The sequence below is a fragment of the Hyperolius riggenbachi genome, chromosome 2 (assembly GCF_040937935.1).
Source record: "Hyperolius riggenbachi isolate aHypRig1 chromosome 2, aHypRig1.pri, whole genome shotgun sequence".
Taxonomy (NCBI): Eukaryota; Metazoa; Chordata; class Amphibia; order Anura; family Hyperoliidae; genus Hyperolius; species Hyperolius riggenbachi.
In genome coordinates this window covers 378,143,435-378,165,598 of record NC_090647.1, presented here as the reverse complement: position 1 = coordinate 378,165,598, position 22,164 = coordinate 378,143,435, and the positions used below count along the sequence as shown (strand labels likewise).

At 41.5% G+C, this 22,164-nt stretch overlaps 1 protein-coding gene across 2 annotated transcripts in view; it reads right to left on the bottom strand.

Moving 5' to 3' along the window:
* Positions 1–637: 637 nt before the first annotated feature.
* KCND3 (potassium voltage-gated channel subfamily D member 3) overlaps positions 638–22,164 on the bottom strand; it is a 1,159,387-nt gene continuing 1,137,860 nt past the window's right edge. For both annotated transcript variants that reach the window (XM_068269741.1, XM_068269742.1), the window contains 3 exons: positions 14,419–14,475; positions 8,464–8,711; positions 638–1,706 (listed from right to left, as the gene is read on the bottom strand). In XM_068269741.1, coding sequence (XP_068125842.1) covers positions 1,511–1,706; positions 8,464–8,711; positions 14,419–14,475 — 501 coding nt within the window. In that variant the 3' untranslated portion in view covers positions 638–1,510. The remainder of the gene's footprint in view (positions 1,707–8,463; positions 8,712–14,418; positions 14,476–22,164) is intronic.

Below are 22,164 nucleotides of genomic sequence, written 5' to 3'. Positions count from 1 at the left end.
CTGAAAACTATATGCATATTAAACATTTACTGTAAGTATTATGAGTTTGCTATGGAAGAAAAATTGTGTCACAAACAAATCCTTGGCCATTCAAAGTACATGGAATTGGTAGCCACCGTAACAAAGCACTATATTAATTACACTGGTACACGTTCAAAGGGGCAACAAAGGTAAAAAAAAAAAAGGAAGGAGCTTCCCACAAGAGAATATGAAATACCTAAAAAAGATTTCCAACCTTTTTTGTCAGCTGTCACAATTAGAAAGTTGCAGATTAATGAATCTGGTACCCAGAGAGGTAAGAAAGCATCTCTAATGTGAATGAATACATTGTATTTATCTGGCCCTAAGCTTTACTAATCTATAACAAGTTTTCTACACAGCACAATGCTGCTTCACCAGTCTATTTTAGTAACACCTGAGGTGGAGCCACAAGAGAGCTATGCAAAAACACTAAAGTTCCTTTACAATATTTACACGTCAATGCAAAGAACCAGGTTATTATTAAAATGATTACATCTCAGCAATGTTGTCTTCAAAGTACCTGAATTCTTTGCTCTAACAAACTAGATGAAACCCTCAAACATATTCAGAATTTTTTTTTTGTTCTTTTTTTTCTTTTTTTTTGTACAGACCCTGCAACATATTCTGCTTTAGATGTGAGATAAACTATAAAGCAGAAATGAATGATAGTGTATAAACTAAATGCTATAAATGCAGTATATATATTTATGTATATATATATTTTTTTTCTTTTTTCTTTTCTTTTTTATATGCTTCACAAACATTTTTCACAGACATACGGTAATACCTGACAACATCACAGTCTGCACTGCTTGGACTTAGAAGGCTAATACAAAATTGTCTAAGAATTTTTAGAACACCAGCAAGGGAAGATGTATGTACTAGTGAGTGTGTATATGTGCTCGCCTCTAGGATGTGCCTGATCCTTAATGTGCTAGGAGCTATTCTGTTCTCCAAACAGTTCAGTGTCCACTCTCAAAGAAAAAAATGCAGGAAAATAGAATAATTTTCTCTGACAGATAACCCAAACCCCACCCTTGTCCGATCTTTTTCAGAAACATAGAACGTTGTGTCATTTTGGTTGCTTGCAGATTCTCTTACAAAGAAGAAAATTGCATTTGTTTTTTTCCCTGTTCCCCTTTCACAACTTTCAAAAACTATGTATCATTCCCTTTTTAAAAAAATGTTAGTCATTTCTTCATGAATAAATATTATCCACTGAAAACCTTATAAAAAGGTGTTTAGACACAGTGTTTTCAATTTCCTTCTGTGAACTCCTCTGCTTGCCGTGAACCTTTCTAGCAGCCTTCAGTGAAAATATACACAATGCCTATTTGAATGAGTATAAGCATGTATGTATATATCCAGTAATCTTGTCTCCATGATGGTAAATGGCAAGTTTAGCAGAAGCTTGTCACTTCTTCACTGCTACTCCCTTTATTTTGCAGCAAAAAAGGACTTGGTGTGGCAGCTTTGGCCTGCTAATGTCTTACAATGCAGAAACCTTTACAACATTGCTTGTACTGTGAATGTTTGTGGTACGTCCAGGTGAGCTTGCAGGTCGATTGTCACCTTCGGGCGTCAAAGCTGGAGGAGTGGGGATGCTAATAATTGCTGTTGTGATTTGTGCAGATTTGCAGTTTGATCTTAAGCCATCATCAGACTTCAAATTTAGGCTGGATCGACTGGAAATAAAGAATAAATTTCAGCTTGCAGAAAACACATGGAATATATTTTGATATTATTAATTTTATTTCATATTTCCATGACAGATTAGGTTCACAGTGGGTGTTGCATTCTCTGTAACAGCAGGAACACAATGAAACGTTAGGCCTGCATTGCGTTACATATAGTGAAGCAAAAAGTCAATGAAATGTTTGCTTCACTGCCTCTGTTAATGTGCATGTTTTGTGCAGTAGCGGCTCCAGCTTTAAATCTTTGGAGAGGCACAAAGGGGACATGATGGTTGGCTGGTGGGGCACACTTTTACACTGGGGGGGGGGGGGGGGGAGATACAGTTGCCACAGCTGCTGCCAACCCAAATCTTAGCTCTAAGATGGACAGAACCAGGGCTGGTTCTAGACTTTTTGCTGCCTGAGGAAAACTTGTGAGGTTGCGCTCCCCCCATTTGGGAAGACCGCACAGCACCTGACAATTTAGTCATTGCTTCAGTCAGCAAGGGAGCACATGCAACAACTTGAGACATGACATGCTGCAGCTCAACACAATAACACACTGGCTAACCGCGAGTCTGTGCTAAAACAAACTGCTCACCCTCAGCCAGTCGGCCATCCTCCATTCCTCCTCAGTCAGGACAACAGTGCCACCTCCTCCCATCTGCTGTGCAACTCAAATGAAACACCGCTGCTGCCCTCTGGTCTCTCACTGTCAGACTCCTTACACAGCACAACAAGCTGTTTTTCCCCAATGAAGACCTATTCACCCCACTCACTCTCCTCTCATTTCTCCTCCTACTCTAACTGCATGCTATAAGTGTAAGCACACAGTACAAACATGGCACCCCTGTAATATCTGCTCCTGATGCAAGTGTTTTACCTTGCTTCATGAGAGAACCGGCCCTAAACAGAACCCAACATAAAACCCCACATTAACCTTACTCTTACTTGACATGGCATATCTTTCTCCTCAACTTTGTTTTCTGAGCCTGCAGTTCCCACTGACAGGATGTAGCCACACCTGACTAACTACAAAGTGACCACTGTCAGAAACTCTCACCACACTGTGGTGCTGTTGATAGATTAACCTGATTTGCTGCAGCACAACTCTTGTACTGTTACCCACTTCTCCAGTTTTGTGCGCAATCAAACACAAATCATTACTGCCCCAGATTCTACAAGCTGAGCTAAGGGGAGGGGGGGGGGAGGCAGGATGGAGAGAAACACTTTGTGTAATTCCTTATCTGTTTTAGCTGAGCATTCAGGTAGAGAGGTTGGCTTTAGACAGGGCGGGTTCTAGACTTTTTGCTGCCTGAGGCAAATTTGTGAAGATGCGCCCCCCCCACCTTTATTTGGAATGATCGCACAGCACCCGACAATTTACTCTCCTTCATTTAAAGCGGACCCAAACCAAACATTTTTTTAATTCAAAATATTTAGTTGCACCATTCTGACACATACAAAGATAAATAAACACTCCTTCAAGCCTATGAGCATTTCAGTGCATGCTTTTCACCCTTCTCTTTTCATAACTAGGGTTATACAGGTGGCAGCCAACAATTCCTCATTTGCCGGACACCACCTACTCCACCAGTTTGCCGGATTCTGTCCCGGCAATATGAAAGGAAGGGGCCCATATGCAATTAACTTTTTCTCCTGAGTTTTCTCCTAGGTGATATTTTTAAACGTGTCAATAGAATGCATTTTAAGCCACCAGAAAGCAAGAAAATGCTCAAAATAATTTTGCTAGTACTTTTCCATTTACTTTTTGGTACTTTTTTAGTTGAAAAGTGTTGGGAAGTTATTTTAAACAGAAGATGAAAAATGATCTTCTAGGAAAAAACTCAGGTGAAAAAGTGAATTGCATATGGCCCAGGAAGTTTTGAATCAGAATGATACAATTTATTGTAAGTTTTTGCCTAATAAGTAAGCTTTTGCCTAATAAGCCTCTGAAGATTCTACTCCTGTAGGCTGACAATGTCAGAACACACAGTTTACATACATTGAATACACAGAAGGCGGCAGGGTGATTTTTTAACAAATATAATATACAGGGCTTGATTCACTAAAGCGTGTTAAGTGTTAGCACGCCAGTGAAAAGCCACTTAGCATGTGCAAACTGGCTTTGCACGCGCTAATATGCGCGTAAGAGTTTGTGCATGTAAAGTTTAGCAAGTTTTGCGCGCACCGCTTTGCATGCAAAATCAGCTGCTTCGCATGCTAACTAAGTAGCATGATAAACATACTTTGCACGCGAAGCGGCTGAATTTGCACGCGAAGTGGTGCACGCCAAACTTTATGTGCGCACATTTTTTATGCACGCTAAAATTGCACGCGATCAGTAACAGCTTTGCCATGCAAACTACTTAGCACCCTAGTTTGCACGTGTAAAGCTTTTAGGCGTGCTAACTGTGTTAGCACGCTTTAGTGAATCAAGCCCAAAGTGTATAGTAAGGCCACATCTGGAATATGGAATTCAGTTCTGGGCACCACATTACAGGAAAGATATTGCAGTGTTAGAGCAGGTGCAGAGACGGGCAACAAAATTGATACGAGGGATGGAAGGTCTGACTTACCAAGAAAGGTTAGATAAACTGTGTTTATTTAGTCTAGGGAAAAGACGCCTTAGTGGGGATCTAATTAACATGTATAAATACATCAGAGGGCAATATAAAAGCTTGGTAGATGAGCTTTTTGTCCCTAGGCCTTCACAAAGGACTAGAGGACATGATCTGGGAATGGAGGAAAAAATGCTTTAGCCATTTATTTAGGAAAGGGTTCTTTACAGTAAGAGTGATTAAGATGTAGAATGCATTGCCACAGGAAATAGTTATGGCAAATTCTAAATCTGAATTTAAAGGAGGCTTAAATGCCTTGCAATAAAATACATCCATGGCTATAATTACTGGGTAATGCCCAGTGGTGTTGATCCAGGAATTTTATCTGATTGCCATCTGGAGTCGGGAAGGAATTTTTTTTTCCCTTCTGGGGCTAATTGGACCATGCCTTGTAAGTGTTTTTTTTTGCCTTCCTCTGGATCAACAGGGATATGTGTGTGTGCAGGCTGGTGTTGTACTTTGTTCTCTGGTTGAACTCGATGGATGTCTTTTTTCAACCCAAATAACTATGCAACTATAAGTGTCATCCAGATATATTAATTACAAGGGAGCTGGCTTCTGAGGTATTTATGGCAGTCAGAGGCATAAGACCTTTTGTTTAGTTAACCCCTACATAGACTCAGGCCGACATGTAGAGTTTTTTACAGACCCTATCCCATTCAATGCACATTTGTAAAGTCTGGAAACAGTTAAATGTTTGTTACCTCGGGAAGGGGGTGGGGGGGCTTCTAAAGTGATTCCCAGGGGGGATAAGTGCCCCAGAGTGCCACAGTGTAGAGCTGCCACTGGTTTTGTTGCTCTGCATGTTATGTGTTACGATGCTGCATGCCGTTATACTGCACCTGCCGCACTGTAAACAATGCATAAGTGGTGCATTGCAGTGCGGCAAGTTGCATTACAATGTGACTACCTGGTACCTAATGTACCACTGTGAACCTAGTCTGCATCAATGCAGTTCCCTGTAAAGCTATATTGACTGGTTGCTATGGGCAACTACTGGTTGCTATTTTTTAAATTTTGGTTCATAAAGCTAATGTGCTTGTTCTAATCCAAACAAATTATAAAAGTTTACAACATATTCTCATAGCAATTAAAGTAAAACTGTTAAAAGTAAAAGGACCAAAAACAAACAGAAGATTTGGAGTACAAATACATAGCGAGGTGTTACTTTTAGCAAAAGCTACATGAATAGTAGCTTTAGGGGAAACCTTTTGAAAAGGGTGTGAGACGCAAATACAGGGTTCCCTTTAAAAATAGCAGTTGGCAGGGCCGTCCACTATGTAAACTGTGGTTACAAATAGTGGGCATTGTTTTATCAGGCACCCTTTTCAACAAGATGTGGTGGATAGTTTGAGGCATTAGTAAGGGGATTAAGTCTACTGTACTGTATTAAAGAGAATCTGTATTGTTAAAATTGCACAAAAGTAAACATACCAGTGCATTAGGGGACATCTCCTATTCCCCTCAGGATTCAATTCGATTCAATTCGATTTGCCATTACAAAACAATGGCAAATCAAATTGAATCAAATCGAATCCCGATCGGACATGTCAGATTTAATCGGATGGTAAATAGAATCGTAATTGAATCACACAAAGAATCGTATCGTGTAGATGGGGCTTAACAGAGGACAATATATCCAGCTTGTTAAAGGCAGCTCTCTTCTCTCACTGACAAGAGAGCAGAGAGGCTGTCTAATGTAAATAACACACATGGGAGTGTGCATAGAGGGGGCATGGAGGGTGGGGCGTGCATAACAGATCAACAACACTGAAGAGTTGACAGCCTTCCAGACACAGGGGAAAGATAAGTTGATTTATTACAGAGTTGGTGATAGTAGAAAGTGCTGCAGTAAGCCAGAGCACATTAGAATAGGTTTAGGAACTTGTAGGATAGTAGAAAAAAGGATGACATTTATTTTACAGAGTCTCTTTAATATGCACATAGTGGGCCATATGCGATTTACTTTTTCTTCTTAGTTTTCTCCTAGGAGAGAATTCCTCATCTTCTGTTTAAAATAACTTTTTAGCATGCTGCAATTGAAAAAGTACTAAAAAGTAAGTGATAAAGTACTGTCAGAATTATTCTGAGTATTTTTTTTGCTTGCTGGTGGCTTAATGGAGTATTGTAAACTTAACAAAAAAATGAGTTCAACTTACCTAGGGCTTCTACTGGCCCCCCACAGACATCCTGTGCCCACGCCGGTATTCTACAATCCTCGGGTCCCCGCCGCAGCTCGGTTCCGGTTATTGCAACTTTAATGTCACAATCAACTGTGCCTGCAAGGCCCTGGCCGTGTGTGTCCTTGCTCCCGCTGATGTCATTGAGCGCTCCCTGTGCAGACTCAGAACGTGTACTGCGCCTGCACAGGGAGCTCCTGGCAACATTAGTGGGAGCAAGGCCCAGAGGTTTGTAGAGTACCGGCATGAGCTCAGCACATCTGCGGCGAGCCAGTAGAAGCCCCAGGTAAGTTGAACTCTATTTTTAAGGTTACAGTACTCCTTTAAAAGGCATTATAATGATAAGGTTTGAAAATATCACCTAGGAGAAAAAGTAAATTGCATATGGTTTATTAACTTTTGTGTATTTAGTCTAAAGAAACACTTATACCAGCATCTTGTTCTTTCAGGTCGCATTCACAGTGGCACGTTGCGGAGCTGCGTTATAAAGTCTTATAACGCAGCTTACCACACTGCAGTGATAATCTTATGGGACGTTCACAGTGCAACGTTAACATCGCGTTGAAAAATTTTACGTTATGGTAACTCACTGCTTGCAGTGCATTACCTTTAAATGCAGATGCGGATTTAATTAACCTATAATCTCCTGAACTACTAAATCATTGTAACAAGTTTGATTCATGTATTTTTCAGTTAAATTGCTTCCTTGCCACAGGATTTCTTTAAACCTAAAGGTGGCCATACACTGGTCGATTTGCCATCAGATTCGACCAAAAGATAGATCCCTCTCTGATCGAATCTGATCAGAGAGGGATCGTATAGCCACCTTACTGCAAACAGATTGTGAATCGATTTCAGCCTGAAACCGATCACAATCTGTGGAGCTGCCGCTGCTGCCCCCCCCCCCCCCCGCATACATTACCTGTTCACTGGTCCATGCTGTCTTCTTCTCCGCCTGGTCCCGGCATCTTCTCCGCATCGGCTCCCAGCTGGCATCTTCTCCCATCACCTTCCGCATCACACATCCGGCATCTGCGCATAACTTTCTGTCACTCCAGTGACAGCGGAAGTTCAAATAGAGCGCCCTCTATTTGTACTTCCGCTGTCACTGCAGTGACACAGGAAGTTATGCCGGGATGTGGAAAAGATGCCAGCTGGGAGCCGGGAGGTGACAGCGGGGACTCGCGCCGGTGGAGCAGGTAATGTATCTCTGCTGTATTGCGTTGGTCGTCGGGCATCCGAACGCCGCTATCGACGCACTCCCGACCCGCCGATGTTCGAGAAAAATCTTCTGCACGGATGGATCGACGGGAATGATGGATTTCGGATGGAAATCCATCGTTCTGTCAGCGGTGTGCGTGGCGATTTCATGACAGTTTCGATCACTGTGATCGAAACGGCCGTATTTCGGCGGGAAAATTGTTAGGTGTATGGGCCCCTTTACATTTACTCATGACTTCCTATCATCTTCACCTTGAAATTATTTACTACATCTGTATCTTAGCATGCCTGGTGCAGCTAAAATGCACTCATCATCTTCATTTTTTACATTAGTTCCTTTAAAATATTTTAGATTTAGTCAGTTCAAAAGTAGATATCTAGTGATTGAAATCCATAGCAAACTGATTTCTGGTTTGTAAATGCAGTTTGTATTCCAAACTACTACTGTGATATTATAACCGCATCTGCATCAAATAATTTAATTCTTCTATTTTACATACTTTCATTATATCTTAATCCCCTTTTCATTCTTTGAGATAAATACCCAGTTGAGTCTCAAATTGTTTCAGTTAATAACTACATTTACTAAGCATGTGCTATACCAGGAGTTGTATTTACTTCCAAAATTGCAAAAATTATTTAATTATCTTTATTTAATCTTAGATGAATGTGTCAAAATGTTTTCTAAAAGAACAAACATTTTTTTTCCCTGTAGAAGGTTCATGGAGATTAATGGCATTGTCATACCTTGTGGTCAGTGATGGTTGATCTCCACACTGAATGTGGATAGTGCTGAGCTCTTGCATGCTACGCAGCCTTGTGGCGGGTACATTGGAATTAGGGAGGTGGGTTGTCTTTTTGTTCCGTCGAGAACAGCAGGATGTAGTGAGTCCTTGATGACTGGACAATGAAGGACTACGACTGGAAGGGTAATTCTGCATTGAGCTCTCTCTACAGTTCTGGTCAAACATTTGTTCATCCATGAATTCATGGTTCTGTGGAAATATCAGATACATAGTAAATAGTTATCTATAACAGCAGAACACTATATTTGGCTAACTGGGCACAGGCAATTGAAAGCACTCTTAGCTTGATATTTTGAACTTCTGTAGCCCTACTACTCAGCCTTCTCTGTGTAATATGCAAAATTAAAGGGAAAAAAAGTTACTACTTGCCTAAAATCTTCTGTTAAAGTTATAGTCTTATGATTGCTTTAGCACTTTTTCAGATGCATGGACAATTCACAATATCCATGCCACACCCCCAGTCAATCCCTCAGACCTATAGATCATAATAGGTGCAGCATTACTATTATGTTACATGACTCTGTTTCCAGGTCTGAGTAGAAAACAATGAAGTCATTAATTCATCACTCTACAGAAGATAACAATATAAGATATTAGAAGAAATATCTAGAAATTAGTAGAAATAAGTAGACATTTTCTATTTTATTGCAATATTTTAATTGGACAAGGCTGGTGGTAGGGAAAAGATGTGCCACATTTTTTATACCAGAACTAGGCTTTAAATATGCCTTTGTTATATAATTTCCAGCTCCATTTGCACAGGGCAGTCTGACCTGAACTGATGTCATCTTTTGGAAGGATTCAAAGTAAATTAGCAATTACACCATTTCAGTTCTGTACGCCCTGCATTGAACAGTGATGAAAGAAAACTTACACAGACATGCTGAAAGGGGCATTAAAATTGTATAAGTATACCTAACCTTAAAGTGAACAGTACAGCTGCCTATATCTAGGTCAAACGTCTCCCTGGGATGCATACAACATAGGGTGTTTGTACGTAATGGCTGTATGTATTAAGACCGTCTTTTAAGCTGTTTGCCCCTCTCTGCCTACCTTTCTCCCCATAATAACCATGGTTATTACTGTAAATACAAAACAAGAAGTTAATATTACCCTCACCCCATGACATGTTCTTGTCCAGCTGGATGCCTCTTTGCTACTGAAGTATACTATCTGTCATTAATTAATTGAGGGTAGTGTTAAGACTCTCAGGGGGAAATTTATCAACGCATTACCAACAGTTTTTTTCTTAATCTGTTCTAACCAGCAGGGAGAACAGTTCTGCATGATAATAAGAACCTTCTTAAATCCTAGGTAATAGTGGCAGTTTAGCATGTATTTCTAGAGCTGCACTACAGTTAAGAAAAGTGCAAATCCATAGCAGTTCTACAGATAGTGCAGAGTGCAGGCAAGGCATGATTTGTGAGGTGCTCCTCCCCACTGCTGAATTCCTCCTCAGAGCCTGCTGCTATCAATACAGCAGGTTACCTCAACAACAGCAATTCCCCTTACACACTGCACTGTCTGAGAGATCTTCCTAGCGCCTCCTATTTTACACCAGTTTTAGAAGGATTAATAATAAAACCAGAGGAGCGATGGATATATATCTTAAAACACTTCTATTTTATTGTAAAATATTATATACTCTCACATAGAGGTAAAGATAAAACGCATATATAGATATACACACACCAATCAGCCATACACTCAATTTCTCATACACACTTATTATGAACCTGCTGGTGACCCTTCAAAAATAAATAAATACATACCGTATATACTCGCATACAAGCCGAATTTTTGACCCCCAAAAAGGGGGTCAAAAGTTGGGGGGTCGGCTTGTATGCGAGTCTTCCCTGGTGGTCTAGTGGTGGGTGGTCGGGTGGTCGGGTGGTCCGCGCCCCGCTCCCCCCCTCCCCGCTCCCCCTGCGGCCGCTGCTGCTATTACCTTGTTAGACAGCGGCCGCTTCCTAATCCGCGTTCCTCTTCTTCCTCAGAGTGCATCACAGCAGCGCGCCCGGCGCTGCTGCTGTGACGATGCAGGGGGCAGGAAAGAGCGGTTCCCTTGGTAATGGCGATACAGATCGCCGCTATAGGGAGCCGCGCTCTTTCCTGCCCCCTGCATCGTCACAGCAGCAGCGCCGGGCGCGCTGCTGTGATGCACTCTGAGGAAGAAGAGGAACGCGGATTAGGAAGCGGCCGCTGTCTAACAAGGTAATAGCGGCAGCGGCGGCCGCGGGGGGAGCGGGGGGGGAGCACTACCCACCTATGCTGGGCACTATACTGGCTAAACTGGGCACTATACTGGCTAAACTGGGCACTATACTGGCTAAACTGGGCACTTTACTAGCCATACTTGGGTACTATACTAGCTAAACTGGGCACTATACTGGCTAAACTGGGCACTATACTGGCTAAACTGGGCACTATACTAGCCATACTTGGGTACTATACTGGCTAAACTGGGCACTATACTGGCTAAACTGGGCACTATACTGGCTAAACTGGGCACTATACTGGCTAAACTGGGCACTTTACTAGCCATACTGGGGCACTATACTAGCTAAACTGGGCACTATACTGGCTAAACTGAGGCACTACCTACCCATACTGGGCACTATACTGGCTATACTGGGCACTTTACTAGCTATACTGGGCACTATACTAGCTATACTGGACACTACCTACCTATACTGGGCACTATACTAGCTATATTGGGACACACTGGGGGGCTGCACCAATCCAGCATTTCCTACCCCCGGCTTATATGGGGGTCAATCATTTTTCCCTGTTTTTTCAGGGAAAAGTTGGGGGGTCGGCTTATATGCGGGTCGGCTTATATGCGAGTATATACGGTAAATATAAAAAAACTAAAAACTAAATAAAATAGGGAGAAAAAAAAGAGTAAAAAATGATAATATAAAAATAGCAATAAGGTGAATCCAGTCCTTTCCTCTACCTGTATTCCACAATTATATAGTCCCGTGTATGGATTCCCGCTGTAGTAGTTATGACAGATAGTCCTGTACGGATCGGACACCCAATACGGAACAGTGAGAGCGAGAGAGAGACTCCAGTTCTGGATACTATTTGTACATTTACTCACTACTCCTTGGGTATGTGTCCCCACCAAGTCCTCCGTGAGGGTAATTCACACTCTGGCGGCATCCAGTCACTTGCACACGCCGCTTGCTAGCACCCGCGGCTGTGTCTCTGGACTCTCCCGGCTGCTTCCTTGAAGGATGACGTCACTTTCGTGCATCTCAGCTGCCTCCACTTCCTGCTTTCCAGCTCTTCTAGCCCACTCTGAGGTAGATGGTACACTTTTACTCCGCTGGATCATACTAGGATTTTGGGATTATGCAGCAATATTCCAATTGATCTCTGGGGCACCCCAAAATTGATCAGTTTATCGACATGTTTCAACATCCACGGATGTATAGGGGACAGTGCAGGATTCTCTCTCTCGCTCTCACTGTTCCGTATTGGGTGTCCGATCCGTACAGGACTATCTGTCATAACTACTACAGCAGGAATCCGTACACGGAACTATATAATTGTGGCACTATAAAGGAAAGGACTGGATCCACCTTATTGCTATTTTTATATTATAATTTTTTTACTCTTTTTTTTCTCCCTATTTTTTTTTTTTTGAAGGGTCACCAGCAGGTTCACAATAAGTGTGTATGAGAAATTGAGTGTATGGCTGATTGATGTGTGTATATCTATATATACGTTTTATCTTTACCTCTATGTGAGAGTATATAATCTTTTTCAATAAAATAGAAGTGTTTTAAGATATATATCCAGCGCTCCTCTGGTTTTATTATTAATAGTTCTGTCATTAGCGGGAGAGAGAGGTACTCCCGCAGTTTGGAGGTAGCAGTAGGAAGAATTGTTTAGCTCTCTTTCTCCCTTCTTATAGGGGGCATTACATTAGTACATTGAATATATAATTTCCTTTAGCCGCTAGCACCCCTTGTTTTGTTTATTATCTAATTACAGTTTTGAAAGGAATCTGCTCTATCTAATGAATTCTTAAGATGCTTGAGACAGTTCTGCATGGATTTCTAAAAACCTACCAATATTTTGTCCCAGACACTCCTGATAAATGAAATGTCCCCCTTTTTGAGAACTTGCAGAGAAGTTTTGAGAACTTGCAGTGGCTATAAAAATATGATGCTATATGTTATGATGCCTGCATCCCACAGAACAATGTAGTCTATGTTAAAGAAGGCAGCTGTCAGGTTCACTTTAATATGTTACTGAACTGATTTTATTGTTGTCATTTTTGTGAAAGAGAACATCAGACATAGGACTCAATGCACAAAAGTGCGGTAATGCTGCCATGCACAGAGTGCGCATGGCAATATTTTCCTTACTGCCAGCAGTGTGTACCGTGAGTTAAACTATTAACACACCCTGTGGTACTTGAGTAGCATGCGCGTTGCTACGGAAATGAACATTACTAAGGGTAACACTCATTAGTAATGCTGGTTACTGTAGCAATGCTTGCACTACTCGAATACTGTGGGTTGCGTTAATAATGTAATTTGCTGTACTTGCTACAGGAAGTAAGGGTAATATGCTATTTGTGTACATCACTATCTGTGCACTTCAATATTTTGTACTTTTTGTGCATTAGGCCCATAATCCCTTAAATGAGGGAATGTAGTCTGCATGTGAACAACACATCCAACTTAGCTTACATTTGTTTTGTTTTTTTTAAGAGTTAAACATTTTAAAACATAATTGTACAAGCATAGCTTATATTTCCTTAGCTGGACAAAAAGACAAACAGGTTTACTATAGCTGAATCGATTTCTGAGATCCAGACTTGCAGTTTCAGGTTGTACTGAACAATACAGAAATGTGTTAATGTCTTGCATTCAAAGTGCTTCAATTTCACAGCAAGTATAAACCCAAAACCTTCAATAACCTTTGTCCTTTCTTAGTATATTATTCTATTTTTTTTATTAACTAACAGTACTGTACATTTAAAAAACAACCTTCAGAATTATTGGCAAAATAAACATGAAATTTTCCTCTGCTGCACTTCAATGATTTTTTGTGTATACTATGTTGTTCTTGTATACTATAAACTGACTGTATTCCAGGAGTGGACAAATAAAACTGAATTATATACATAATAGCTCTTAAGAATTTAATAAAACCAGAGAATGACAACTATATGCTACTTCTTAGTGTCTGGGATTTGTCCAACCCTGTTTATACACCATACATACTATAAACGGTTTTCACCTAACACATTGGAGAACAGACAATTTCATATACAACACTGTGAAGCTGTGACTAACACAAGAAACAGACAAATACAAACCAGGGGTGGGTTATGCAGTAAGCAACTGAAAACCAAGATTGGGCATCGTCACTGGTTTATATACATTTTCTTATAATGTAATATTGACTGTCCTGTAAGTTATAATATTATTATAGTATTTAAGCAGTTTAAATTAGAAAAAGGGGATATGGGGATCATTCTCAGACTGAGAGGTTTGCGTCTAAGCACAAGTACAAGACACTGAAATTAATTTCAGTACTGGCACTGAACAAACACAAACACTTTATTTAGCAGCCATGTTTCATTTCCTTGGATTATGAACCATGATAAATTTCACAGTAATACATGCCAATGAACAATTATAAGACTGCAGGAACACACGTGTAAGTTTTTCTGATTCTGTTTAATCACCATTATGTAAGTAGTACATATATTAATTCCAGTAAATTGTATTTTTCTACTTACTCTGTAGGAGTTTTTTCTTTTTTATTTGTTTGTTTTATTTCTAATTCAAAGACTTTAAAATGTAATACAACCTGTGAATTTGCCCATCTTTTCTTAAAAGATACATATATTGAAAATAAAAATAAATACCTTTATAGTGGAAGTTCTTACAGATAACAGGGGATCATCCACAAGATAGGACAATCCCTATAGGACAACATACCAACAAAAGATAAGAATACAGTTGATTGTACATTCCAGCATTCCAGTTCTCAACAAAAACATTCCAAATTGCACATGCTAGTTTTTAGGGACAAGGGAACTCTCATTGCCAAACATTTGCAAGTTTAAGTTTTTGAGGATAATTCATACATAAGCAAATTAAACTTAAGATGGCTATTGAATTCAAGATAATACAAAGGAATTTAATAAAAGATAATACACAGATATTTAGCTTGACAATCTAAGAATTGTACAGAGGACTAAAAAAAAAAATGAGCAGAGAGAATTATATACCATTAATCTCATTAACTGATTTATGAAAATGTTTATGTAAGTATTAATGTCTGGCCACCTTATTATTGGTTCGATTCACTGATCCACATTCCAGGTCAATGTATATTCGGCTGTCTTATACTGAAGTGTCCTTTTGGTGGACAAGTGTTATCCAGTTTTTATATCTGTATTTTCATTATTGACCTGATGACAATAAAAAAGTTCCCTTGTACTCAAAAACAAATTAATGATCTTAGTAATTTTCATACATGATGACCAAATATTCTTAGTGCTGGTTTGAGAATTGTCTCTCTTATAGTTTAATTTGTTTGCCAAAAAACAAAGAATCTGGCTTTGGTTAAATTCAGGCTATACATCGGTTTTGAAAAACATGTACTGACAATGGGCCTGATTCACAAAGCGGTGCAAAGTGTTTGCATGCCTGTGAAAAGCCCTTTATTACGCCTAAACTCAATTTAGGCGTGATAAAATGAAACTGGGGCAAAATTCCTGCGCGCAAAGTTTTGCGCGTGCAATCGCGCGGCGCACGGTGCAGTGCGTGCGATGCGTCCATTAAACCCTATGGGCGCTGCACGCGGAGTTGCGGGATTGCGTGCGCAAGACTTTGCGCGCGGGACTTTGCGCGCGATAAAGAGCACAAATCGGTGCTAACTCAGCAGTGCAAAGGTTATCACGCCTAAAGTCTTTTTAGGCGTGATAACTGAGTTATCACCGCTTTGTGAATCAGGCCCAATAACTGTACAGTGCAAATAAATGGTGAGAAGTAATGTTTACAGCTGGAGGTTAGTTAATAAGGTTGAAGGATTGTGTGCTGAAAAGAAAATGGTTTTATACTAACAAAGTAGCAGACTTGCAGGCTATTCATATGCATATCAGTGTACATCTTTTCAGTATAGAAATCAGAGCTTCTATGCCAATATTTATGCCTAGTTTCCTACACCTAAAACAAGACACATTTAAAAAGTGTCTTAAAATTGTTTACAAAAGAACAGAGTTGGCCAGTATAAAGCACAACTAGTGCCATAAGGCTAGGACTAATATTTAGTGTGTTTTGGCTGCCCACCACATGACAATGCTCGGCCTTGCTCTGGACCACATAGTTGCCCAGCATCACAATGGGGGTGGTGACTTGCACTTCACAAAAAGGAAATTCTACAGTTATGAGCAGGAAAATATGATTAGCATTTATGACAGTGCACAACATATATTATTCAAAAAGGGTGACAATAGGCTTCCGATTCCGGTGCCACGGGAGATGGCAGCATAATCTGGGAGATCCGTCTCAAGCGCTTTAGCACTCTATCCCCCCAGCTAACCTAACGGCCAAACACGATGGCAAAACAACCCGACCCTGCGACAATGGACTGGTATGTGTTGCACACTCCGTGTGATTAGCAAGTACTGAAGCCTCCCAAAACAGGGACAAGATCTATTGCAGCCAAGATGGCAGAGACAGATACGGAGGCGTACGTTAAAAAGGGGCGCTGGGAAAAAAGGGCGCGGGGTTTTAAACGATAAGCATGGATAACGTTTAAAAATGTATTGTACTGTATTTCGTTTAAAATTAATGTTTTATAAAGTTATAAATCATTAAATAATGTGCATTAAATCGGCAATTGTAAAAACGTTAATCTTTCGTTTAAATAGTGAAACGTATAATAACGTTTAAAAAAAAATTACTAAGTAACCCTCCCTGTACCTACCCCTAACCCCTAGACCCCCCTGTTGATGCCTAAACCTAAGACCCCCCCTGTTGGTGCCTAAGTAACCCTCCCTGTACCTACCCCTAACCCCTAGACCCCCCCTGTTAGTGCCTAAACCTAAGACCCCCCTGTTGGTGCCTAAACCTAAGACCCCCCTGTTGGTGCCTAAACCTAAGACCCCCCTGTTGGTGCCTAAACCTAAGACCCCCTGTTGGTGCCTAAACCTAAGACCCCCCTGTTGGTGCCTAAACCTAAGACCCCCCTGTTGGTGCCTAAACCTAAGACCCCCTGTTGGTGCCTAAACCTAAGACCCCCCTGTTGGTGCCTAAACCTAAGACCCCCCTGTTGGTGCCTAAACCTAAGACCCCCCTGTTGGTGCCTAAACCTAAGACCCCCCTGTTGGTGCCTAAACCTAAGACCCCCCTGTTGGTTTTTTCGTTTAAAAATAATGTTAAAAAAAAAAATTGTACTGTTTTTCGTTTAAAAATAATGTTTGAAAAAAAATATTGTACTGTTTTTCGTTTAAAAATAATATTTAAAAATGTATAAATCATTAAATAATGTGTAATCATGAGAAGCAGTAATAAAACATTAAGTCTCCGGGCGCCGCTTTTAAAACGTTATTTTTCTCCGGCGCCCTTTTTTCCTATCGGGCGCCCATTAAACGATATTTATTATAGGAGTGAATGGCGGCGCCCGATTTGTCCACTAGCCTCCTGCGCCCTTTTTTACTGTTACCGATACGGAGGCCCTCAATTCAGACTCTGATTTACTAGCTGCGTCACAGCAAGTACTGGATCATAACTCCTTAGCGAAGTGAAGCTTTTGAAACTGGAATTAACGGCCACAATAGCAGATGTCATGGAGAAACAACTAAGGCTGATACAGGATGATATATCCTCTCACTCTGCAAGACTTGATCACACGGAAAGTAGGATTAGCAGGCTGGAGGACAAACAAGAGGAAATAGCAAATATGGCTCAGACTCAGGGCCGGGCCGAGGCAGAGGCTGGAGAGGCTCCAGCCTCAGGGCGCAGTGTAGGAGGGGGCGCACAATTCATTCAGCTGTCATTCCCAATTGTGTTTTAAGCAGAAAGAAATAAGAAAAGGGGATACATAGCAGTGACTGCAAGCCAGATAACTAGAGATTAAGGTGTTGGGGAGGTTGGGGGCCCTGGGGCACCTATTAGTCTAATAGCATTCAGTGTGTTAAGGCTGGGGTGGGAGGGATGGAGGGGCGCACTTTGCTGTCTCAGCCTTGGGTGCTGAAGGACCTTGTCCCGTCTCTGCTCAGACTACAACCAACAGGCAAGTGATTGTATTTAATAAACTTGATGACTTAAAAAAACGTCCGTGCCGGAATAATTTAAGAGTAATTGGACTACCAGAAACAATAAAACCTGGGGATCTAGCCTCTATATGCTCTATTGCTGTTACGAAGGCCCTGGGCCTAAACGCCATCTTTAAAATTGAGAGAGCACATCGCATAAGTCCACCACACAATTACAGAAAATCACCACGCCCAGTGATAGCTCGCTACCTGGACTATTTGGAAAAGGTTACCATTGTGCAATCTTATAGGAAGCTTAAAGAGCTGGTAGTCAATGTTCTAAAACTGCTTCTTTTTGCGTATTATTCTGCTGAAGTCAACAGGGCATGTAAGGCCTTCTCTACAGTGTGTCAGACTCTAGTATGCCGTAAAGTATGCTTTGCACTCAATTATCCAGCATTCTTGTATATTTATTAGGAAGAAGGGAAGCCATTAAAGTTCACCTCCCTGGCTGAAGCGGAAAAAGATATGGGACGCTTGTCACATTTAAAATCTCTGACCTCATCCAGGTCTCCTGAAAAACGCAAATATTCTGAGGATCAACTTACACTGAATAAATCAGGGGATGTAATATCAAGCCAAGCTCTTCTACCTGAGATGACTGACAGCTGCCCCTTCCGCCAGTAAATGTCACAGACTTCTTTCTCTGATAATCATTACCTATCACAGTTATTTCTTGCTAATGGGGGGAAAGTTTTTGCTACATTATTTCTTGGAACAATGTCTACTGCTAATATATCTAGAGCAGCTATGTTTTGCGCAAATTTTATTTTCTATGTCTAATAACAACCGGGAGTCACGGCTGCTCTCTGAGAGGGTGGATAAACTTTGCCTGGACTGGATAAAATGGGGTCCAGATGTGACCCTGTACTTACTGGTGTTCTTTATAAGTACTTATTCTACACTTGTTTATCTGTTGGTAACCTCAACTTTTTTCTAGGTTGGGATTATTCTTCTACGGAAAAAAGGGGATCATTACGATGTTTAGGTTTCAGAGTAAATAATGGAAAATGGTGCACATCTCAAGAGATATGGGGTCAATTATTTTGTGTGAGACCCAGGAACTCTTATAGGTTACTTTTAGTTGTTCTTATGCTAGGTACACACCATACAATTTTCTGTTAGACTTTCTCTTAGATTTACCTGCCAGATAGCTTTTTTCCATGTTGTAGGTAAATCTAACAGAAGAATCTAACAGAAAATTGTATGGTGTGTACCTAGCATAAAGTTTAATTTGTTAGTTTTTGGGTCCAGGGTTCTGCTTGTAGTTTGGGAATTGTCTTCTCCTCTCTCCCCCCTCTTTGGTAATAACACCGAGTTTTGGCTCCCCCATCCATGCTATGGTGAGCTATCTGATTGCTGCTGGTATAACAGATGGCTCACGTTTACTACATGTTCCTTATGTCAAATATATAACGAGGTTGATATGCTGCTCTGATTGGCACAACATGGAACATTAGAGGCTTGCTCACTCCACAAAAAAGAACCCAGGTCTTGAGGCATTTGGGAAAGATGAACGTAGCTTTAGCGGTGTTGCAAGAATCCCACCTTAAAGCACATGAATATTCCCTGATGTCCAAGATGTGGATTCGAGATGTAATAGGAGCCTCCTCTAAGGGGAGAAAGGCTGGGGTACTCTTGTTAATAGGTAAATCTTTCCAGGGCCCGATTATATCTTACAATAGTGATACAATAGAGGGTAGATAGGTCAGAGTGGAATTGAAAATTGGGGCTTGTTTTGTGGTACTTTGGGGCATTTATGGTTCTAATGTTAACAACAAGGCTTTTTATAAGAGGTTGGCTTCTGATCTGATTAAAACTCCAGAACACACCAAATGCTTAATATTAGGTGATTTTAATTCAGTCCCCTCCCCTCAGGAAGATAGACAAACCTCCCACTGCGGACCACCTAGACTTAGCACCCAGGATAAAACGTTGGCCTTTTTCTTTAAAAAAAACCACTATGGTGGTTCGGTGGCATCACCTTCACATTCTGGATAGGGACTTTACTCACTATTCTCAGGTCCACGCCTCCCATTCACGCATAGATTTGATTTTGCTTTTTCACAATGCGATAACTTCCCTTCAACGGATTTCTATAAAAGCAATGGTTTTATCGGATCATACGCCTGGTATTGTAGCCAATCTAAAGTTTAATGATAAAAGTTCTCATGGGCCTTGGAGGTGCCCGACTTACCATTATACTGATGAACAATTCAATAATGATCACGTACTCTGATGGAGAGATTACTATTCTAATAATCTTAGGCATTTGAATCAACCTGTTTTATTTTGGGAAACAGCCAAAGCAGTGTTATGGGGTCAAATCATATCTTACGACTCCTCTTATTAAAAGAAAACCCTGGATCAATATATGGCCACAAGTGTAAAGGCTAGAAACTCATATATCCTGTTTACTTCTGACCCATCTACTTCCAACAAAGAACAGTGGATCAGTGGCTCTTAGATAAAATTGTGATGTATATTTGGAGAAATGTGATAAGAACTATCGTTCTTATGGGGCAGCTACATTTTTAGTTGGGGTATTAAATCTGGTAAGCTTTTGGTGAATATGACTAGGTCAAGGCAATCTTCTCCTGTGATCTCACAGATCAAAGATTCTAAAGGTGTTACTGTTAGATATGGCCCGAACCTCCAATTTTAGGTTCTTGAACCTACAGTGAAAGTTCGGTTTGCGCGAACTTTCGCAAACCGCAATAGACTTCAATGAGGAGGCGAACTTTAAAAACTGGAAAAAATTATGCTGGCCACAAAAGGGATGGAAAAGATGTTTCAAGCGGTCTAACACCTGGAGGAGGGCATGGCGGAGTGGGATACATGCCAAACGTCCCAGGGAAAAATCTGGATTGGATGCAAAGCAGCGTTTTAAGGGCAGAAATTACATTAAATGCTAAATTGCAGGCCTAAAGTGCTTTAAAACATCTTGCATATGTGTACATCAATCAGGGAGTGTAATTAGAGTACTGCTTCACACTGACACACCAAACTCACTGTGTAACGGTCCGCAAACAGCTGTTTGCATTGTGACGGGCGTGCTGGACTGGTGCGCACCATGGCCAGAGTGCAGGCCGTGGCGGGTTTCAAGTCCATATGGTCGCCCGGCTGTATTAGCTCAATGATAGAACAACAGTGACTGTCCAGCTGATCAAATTTGGTCTGACCACAATGAAGCAACGACTTTATTATCTTTGGTGTGCCAACCCCTGAGACACTCATATAGCCAGTGGTCATTGCTTCATTGTGATACGCAAGCCCCTTCACCGCGGTAAGGTAATGATCACAAAGGGGAATGGGCACATGTACATGCCCTTTATTTTGTTGTTGCAGCCGCAGTGCAGCCAGAAAAATTAGGCAGGCATGTACACGCACCAGAAAAATTATTATAGCGGCCGCTGCTAGCAGCGGCCTAAAAAATTAAGGAATCCGCCTGAAGTCCTGGAGGCTGTTGGTGGTGGCGGAGAAGGCAGTCAAGAGGCCTGCGGGCAGAGGTGCTGTGTGGGGAGCGACTTAGTCTTGGGGCAGGCAACCAGTCACACAGCGTGCAGGCAGAGATGCTGTGTGTGGGGACTGACTTAGTCTTTGGGCGGGCAGTAGCCCTCCGGGATCCATGCCTCATTCATTTTGATAGAGGTGTGGTACTGAACACTTTTGTGACTTAGGCGACCTCTCTTCTCAGTGACAATGCCTCCAGCTGCGCTGAAGGTCCTTTCTGACAGGACGGTTTAGGCAGGGCAAGACAGAAGTTGGATGGCAAATTGGGACAGCTCTGGCCACAGGTCAAGCCTGCCTACCCAGTAGTCCAAGGGTTCATCATTGCTCACAGTGTCTATATCCACACTTAAGGCCAGGTAGTCGGCTACCTGCCGGTCCAGGCGTTGGAGGGTGGATCCGGAAGCGCTAAGGCGAGCCGTTGGACTAAAGAATGTCCGCATGTCCGACATCACCATGAGATCGCTGGAACGTCCTGTCCTTGCCTGCGTGGACATGGGAGAAGGATTACTGGCAGTGGTACCTTTATTGCGTTGTGGTGTGACATCACCCTTAAACGCATTGTAAAGCATAGTTGCCAGCTTGATCTGCATGTGCTGAATCCTTTCTGCCTTCTGGGGAGTTGGTAACATGTCTGCCACTGTGTGCCTATACCGAGGGTCTAGTAGTGTGGCCACCCAGTACAGCTCATTCTCATTGAGTTTTTTTATACGAGGGTCCCTCAACAGGCTGGACAGCATGAAACATGCCATCTGCACAAAGTTGGATCCAGATGTACTATCCATCTCCTCTTGCTCTTCCTCAGTGACGTAAGGTAAGTCCCCCTCCTCCCCCCCC